Source organism: Ursus americanus, chromosome 21, assembly GCF_024610735.1.
Source record: "Ursus americanus isolate L20-20 chromosome 21, mUrsAme1.1.p, whole genome shotgun sequence".
NCBI lineage: Eukaryota > Metazoa > Chordata > Mammalia > Carnivora > Ursidae > Ursus > Ursus americanus.
Window position 1 is genome coordinate 53852162 of NC_142147.1, and position 7438 is coordinate 53859599.

Below are 7438 nucleotides of genomic sequence, written 5' to 3' on the forward strand. Positions count from 1 at the left end.
AAAAAATAAAATTAAAAAAAATAAAATTATATATAATATATTTTATATTATATTAAAATTTATATAATTTATATGTATAAATTATATATAATATATTATATATTAAATTATATATAAATATATTTATATATTTGAATTATAAATTATATATAAATATATAAATATTAAAATATTTTAAATATTTTTATTAAAATATATTTAATATTCAATAAAATATAATTTATATATAAAAATATATATGAATTATATATAAATATAAATATATATTTAAATTATAGATAATATATAAATATAAATATGAATATATGTAGATTTTATATAATATAAATTTTATATATATTGTATATATTATATATAATATATATTTTAAAAATTTATATATAAATATAAAATAAAATTATAAAATATATGTTAAATTTTCTTAAATGCTTGGGAAAGACAAATATTCATTCATTGTAGTCATGGAGGGTCATCTGGGAGGAAATGTATAGGGAAATCTTGAAACTGCATACAGCAGACCGAATAGCAAAAGAGTCTAAATGGAAGTGCATCATCTCTTCATTGTACCTCAGGAAACCATGGGGGGCTGCCCAGAGTTGGGGGCTGGATCCGACATGAGGGAAGAAGAATCCTTGACAAAGTTCATAGGACCTTCAATACCTCTCTCACCCAATAAATTGAGTAAGGACTCTGCCCTTGCTTCCCAGTGCCTAGATAGGGACAGGAAGGTGGGGGAGGTCCAGACACTTAACCTGGTTTCTTCTGTAAGCAAGAAGAGGTGAAGAGGGTGATTCCCAAGAGACTTCCAGAGAAGCAACAACAGGGAAGGAAATGACAGAACCTTGTGACTCTGAGGGCGTTGCCCCCTCTTTTGCCCTGTTCTGTTTGCCCTTCACAGGCCTCCTGATTTGCTTTACTTCTGTGTCTCTCATGTAAGGGGATTCTCTTTTTTTTTTTTAAAGATTTTATGTATTTATTTGACAGAGAGAGCAGGAATGGGGCGAGGGGCAGAGGGAGAAGCAGGCTCTCCGCTGAGCAGGGAGCCTGATGAGGGACTCGCTCCCAGGACTCCAGGATCATGACCTGAGCCAAGGGCAGATGCTTAACAGACTAAGCCGCCCAGGCGCCCCCGTAAGGGGTTATCTTCAAAGTCCAGGATAACCAAAGGGATCCCGATACATATGCATTTTTCTTCTTTTTTGTGCTATTATTTGCATGTTCACCAGTAACAACTGTGGGGGCATTTCCGAGCACATGTTCAAGTGTCTTCCAGCGGGTAGAATCATATGCAAGAATATGCATCTTTCAGCTTTTGAAAAGATTCCCTAATTGTCTCTCAAAAAGTCACTGACCATTGATATTCCCTACATGCGTGTATGAAATGGTGTGTTTCTACTAATCTCAGACAGAAGCCATATCAGCAAACTTCTATCTATCTTTCTATCATCTATCTATCTATCTATCTATCTATCTATCTATCTATCTATCTATCTATCTAAGTAGGCTCCACACCCAGCATGGAGCCCAGTGTGGGGCTAGAACTCATGACCCTGAGATCAAGACATCAGCCAAAATCAAGAGTCAGACACCTGACCAACAGAGCCACCCAGGCACACCAGCAACCTTTTAACTTAACAAGCTGATGATCACACAACAAACATATTTTGTAACTTACTTTTCTCTGACCACCATTGAAGATAGATACCTCTTTGTATGGGAAGTGACCATTTGCATTTCTTTTACTGTGAAATGTTTCCATAGGTCCTATGTCTTTTTTTTTCTTTTTTTCTTTTTTTTGAGTTGTCTTTTTACTCTTCATTGAGAGTAAAACATATTTTATTTGAATGGTGTTTTTTCTGAAGTGTCCTACCAGGTTGATGTCCATTCACCCATCCAAGAACAGATCTGTCCTGGGTTTGTTATCACAAGTCACCCACCTGTCAAGAAATCTGAGATGAGATCCATCCATGTGGATCCATCGTTAAGTTACCATGCTGTACATTAGAACCCAAGAACCTGTTCGTCTTAACTGGAAGCTTGGGGTGCCTGGGTGGCACAGCGGTTAAGCGTCTGCCTTCGGCTCAGGGCGTGATCCCAGTGTTATGGGATCGAGCCCCACATCAGGCTCCTCCGCTATGAGCCTGCTTCTTCCTCTCCCACTCCCCCTGCTTGTGTTCCCTCTCTCGCTGGCTGTCTCTATCTGTCGAATAAATAAATAAAATCTTTAAAAAAAAACAACTGGAAGCTTGTCTCCTTTGGCAAACATCTCCCCATTTCCCCTGCCACCCATCCCTGACAATGACATTCTACTCTCTGGGAGTCTGGTTTTATTTAGATTCCACATATAAGCAATATCATATATATCATGTATTTGTCTTTCTCTCTCTGACTTATCTCACTTAGCAGAATGCCCTCAAGATTCATCCGTGTTGTTGCAAATGGCAGGATTTCCTTCTTTTGTATGGCTGGATAATATTCCATTGTGTGTGTATACGCACCACATTTTCTTTAGCCATTGAAGTGACTTTCAATAAAGTGGAAAACTCCACTTACTTCCTCACTTTAGAGATTTGTGAGTGCTCCCCCAAATCTCCTTCATTCCAACATGGCCAACTGGCACCTTCACACTTGAAAGAGAAATCTACCTTCCAAAAGTTCATGTAATTTTATCCCAGATGGCATGTGTTCTTAAAAACTTTTTAAATTGTTTAACTGAAGTAAGAGTTGACACATAATATTATATTAGTTTCAGGCGTACAACATAGTGATTGACAACTGTGTACATTAGGATATGTTCACCGTAATAGGTATAGTTACCGTCCATCACCACACCAAGTTATTAACAATATTATTGACTGTATTCCCTATACCGTACTTTTCATCCTTGTAATTTCTTTTATAACTGGAAGTGTGTACTTTTTAGTCCCCTTCATCTGTTTCATCTATCCCTCTACCCCCACCCCCACTGGCAACCACTAGTTCATTCTCTGTATTTGTGAGTCTGTTTCCTTTTTGTTGTTGTTGCTTGTTCATTTGTTTTGTTTTTAGATTCTGCAAATAAGTGAAATCATATGGTATGTGTCTTTCTCTCTCTGACTTATTTCACATAGCATAATGCCCTCTAGGTCTAGTCTTGTTGTCACAAATGACATGATTTCATTCTTTGCTCCGGTTGAATAATAGTCCATCATGTATTTATATCACATCTCTATCTGTTTGCCCATCAGTGGACATAGGTGTGGGTGTATCTTTTTAAATTAATGTCTTCATTTTCCTTGGGTAAATACTCAAAGGTAGAATTGCTGGGTTGTATCATATTTCTGTTTTTAATATTTTGAGGAATCGCCATACTGTTTTCTAGAGTGGCTGCACCAATGACATTTCTACCAACGGTGCACAAGGGTTCCCTTTTCTCTACCTCCTTGCCAACACTTGGTCTTTCTTGTATTTTTGACCCTAGCCCTTCTGAATGGTGTGAGGTGATATCTCATTGTGGTTTTGATCTGCATTTCCATGAAGGTAAGTGATGAGGGACATCTTTCCATGTGTCTATTGGCCATCTGGATGTCATTTTTAGAAAAATGTCTATTCAGGTCCCCTGCGGATTTTTAAATCAGATATTTTTTTGGTTGAGTTGTGTGAGTTCTTTATGTATTTTGGGTATTAACCCCTTATTAGATGTATCATTTGCAAATATCTTCTCCTAATCAGTTGGTTGCCTGATGCATTTTTTTTTAAATTGTCACCACTCATCTCATTTTGTTTTAATCAGTGAAAACAAGTTTTTGTGCTCTCCTTTGTCCCAACCCAGCTCCCTTTGTCTATTTCTACATTAAAATGTTTTAATATGCTAATATCCCTCCATGTAATCGTATTTTAAAAACTATCCTCTAAGGATGTAACCTACAAGTTTTATAATTTAGACCAAAATGTTCCCAACTGAACCTGAATTTGCAAACTCCACCTTCACCCCAGGCTATTTCATTATTACTTGAGAACATTTTCTTTCCTTTTCTTTTTTAAAAGATTTTATTTATTTATTTATTTACTTATTTATTTATTTTATTCTTAACTGATTTAATAGATAACTGTTCAAACTCAAAATAGCAACAACATACTAGGTGATTACAGCTTATGGATAAGCGAAATAAATGACAGCAGTGTTATAAGGGATGGGAGGGAGGAATTGGGACTGTTCTGTCCTGAGGTACTTTCACTATCGATAAAGTGGTACAGTGTTATCTGTATTTATTTGACAGAAAGCAGGGGGAGGGTCAGAGGGAGAAGGAGAAGCCGGCTCCCCGCTGAGCAGGGAAACCCAATGGGGGACTCGATCCCAGGATCCTGGGATCATGACCTCAGCTGAAGGCAGACACTTAACCGACTGAGCCCCCCCAGGCACCCCGAGAACATTTTCTTCTTCACTTTATTGAATGGCCATCTCACACGTGAACTCTCAAATCTTTTCCAAATATTCGACGCTTAGTCAATTTCTGGAAATATTTAATTTGTCAAATTAAAAGTTACACAAAGATCTCCCCACAATCTCTAGATTGTTTCAGGAACAATTTTTAAAAATAGTTTTTTATTATATTATGTTAGTCACCATACAGTACATCCCTGGTTTCTGATGTAGAGTTCGATGATTCATTAGTTGCGTATAACACCCAGTGCTCCATGCAATACGTGCCCTCCTTACTACCCATCACCAGCCTATCCCATCCCCCACCCCCCTCCCCTCTGAAGCCCACAGTTTGTTTCTCAGAGTCCATTTTTTTAATTGCACAGATTCCAAATTACTTCACTAGAAGTGTGAATAAAATTTCGCCTACGTAAGTATTTTCATAATAATTCCATAATGTTTCATTCACATTTACTATTACTATTTATTGCTTCTTATGGGAAAGAAGCTCATTCTGGCTTGCTGACCTCTCTCTTGTGGTGTGATTGTTGACACAATCATACAGTTTGGGGGTCGAATGAATAAACAATCGTACACTGTGCAAAAACATACAATTCACATATCCGTCAGGAGTTTGGTGGGGGTTGTGTTCCTCATCCAGGCTAAGTAGAACCTGGATGCACTGGAGTCACAGTTCATGAGAACAAAGGGGCAGGCAGTTGGGAAGCATCCACTGATCAAGGCAGAGACGCTCACCAGCAGCCAACTGGGGTCATCTAATAGAACGATACAGACTTGAAAGATGGAGGAGACGGAGTATAAGGACACGAAGGTGGTCATCAGGACAAGGATGCTCTGGGTGGCTCTGGACTCAGCAGGGGGTCTGGCAGAGACATTATTAGGTCTGTGGATGTGCTGGACCCGCTGCCTGTGCCTGTGCAGGATGAAAACCATGGAGCTGCTGGCCCAGATCATGAGTCCTCAACATAAAGCATCAGGGAAGGATAACAGTGCTGCTTGGACCAGTTGTATGATTTTGTTATTACTTATCCCAGAACAGTATCCCAAATCCTTTTTCACGGAGATGCTCCTGTTGCTCCATTTGCCAGTTACATAGACAGGAAAAAGGATACTGGCCAGCATGTAGAGGGTCCAGCACAGGAGTATAGAGAAGTCAATGTGCTTGAGAGCTTTCCTTTTAAGTTTTGCCCAGCTTGAGTTCCTGGGGCTGATCGTGATGGCCTGGAAGACGCTCAGGAGACACGTGCTGCCTATGGACACACCCCTGCTTATTCTGTGAAGATAGAAAAGAAGTTTGCATCCGACATCACTTGGAAAATTGTTCCACCCAAAAGCTGCCATTGTCTGGGGGACTCCTTTACAGAGGAGGGATAAGGAGTTGGCCACAATCAAGTGTTTAACAATCAAATCTGTGGGCCGCAATCTGCACCCAGTGAAGGAAAGGAAGAGATAATAGTAAAGAAGAGAGAGATTCCCCAAGGTTCCAACCATGGTCTGGACTAAGAAGATCACTCCTATGACCAAATCCCTGGAGGCCATCCTGCCAGTTTCCAGCCACTGAGATTTGATTTCAGAACCAGAGGATCCTGCATGGGAATATGACGTGTGGGCTTCATGCACCATGTCAACTAAAATCCAACAGTCTCCACTTATCATTAGTTTCCCCTTAGAAATGGTATTGGGAAAACTGGATATACACGTGTAAAAGGGTGAAATTGGACCCCTATCTCACACCATACATAAAAAATCAGCTCAACGTGGATTAAAGACTTAAACGTAAGATGTGAGACTGTAAAACCCTTTTAGGAAAACATAGAGGAAAATCTTCTTGGCATTGGTCTTGGCAATGATTTCCTGGATCTGACACCAACAGAAGAGGGAACTAAACCAACAAAAGACAAGTGGCACTATATGAAACAAAAAAGCTTCTGCAGAGCAAGGGAAATAATCACCAAAGTGAAAAGGCAATCTATGGACTGGGAGAAAATATTTGCAAAGCGTTCATCTGACAAGGGGTTAATATACAAAATATTAAGAATCTCATAACAACTCGATGGAAGAAATAACCCAGTTAACAAATGGGCAAAGTTCTTGAACAGACATTGCTCCAAAGAACATATGAATGGTCAACGAGTATACGAAAAGTTGCTCAACTCTACTAATCATCAGGGAAATGCAGGTCAAACCCACAATGAGATGTTATCTCACATGTTAGAATCACTAGTGTCCAAAAAACCCCAAAGACAGCAAGTGTCAGTGAAGATATGGAAAAATTGGAGTCCTTATACACTGTTGGTAGAAATGCAGAATATTGCAGCTACCATGGAAAACAGTATAGAGATTCCTCAAAAAAAAAAAAAATAGAACTGTCTCATCATCCAGCAATCCCACTTCTTGGTATATCTCCAAAAGAATTGAAATCAAGGTCTCAAAGAGGTATCTGCGTGCCCATGTTCATTATAGCGTCATTCACAATGGCCACGATATGAAAACAATTCAAATGGCCGTCGACTGTGAACGGCTAAGGAAAACGTGGTTTGTACATGTAATAGAATACTATTCAAGCTTCAAAAAGAAGGAACTCCTACATGGAGGAGCCAGTCACAGAAGGAAAGATACTGTATGGTTTCACTTATATGAGGAATCTGAAAGTCAAACTCACTGAAGCAGAGAATAGAATAGTGGTTGCCAGGGGCTGAAGGAAGGGGGAATGAAAATTGTTCAATGTATATAAAATGTCAGTTTTACAAGATGAACGAGCTGTAGAGATCTGTTGTACAATATAGTGACTATAGCTAGTTGTACAGTATTGTTAACTGTAAATTATGAAAAGAAGATATATTTTAAGTGTTCTTTTTTTTTTTTTAAAGATTTTATTTATTTATTTGACAGAGACAGCCAGCTAGAGACGGAACACAAGCAGGGGGAGTGGGAGAGGAAGAAGCAGGCTCATAGCGGAGGAGCCTGACGTGGGGCTCGATCCCATAACGCCGGGATCACGCCCTGAGCTGAAGG

General features: G+C 39.0%; 1 protein-coding gene across 1 annotated transcript; it reads right to left on the reverse strand.

Moving 5' to 3' along the window:
• Window positions 1–5017: 5017 nt before the first annotated feature.
• Window positions 5018–5962, reverse strand: LOC123786892 (vomeronasal type-1 receptor 4-like). Its single transcript, XM_045789226.2, is given in 1 exon segment — window positions 5018–5962. A coding segment is annotated over 1 exon segment (945 nt).
• Window positions 5963–7438: the final 1476 nt, after the last annotated feature.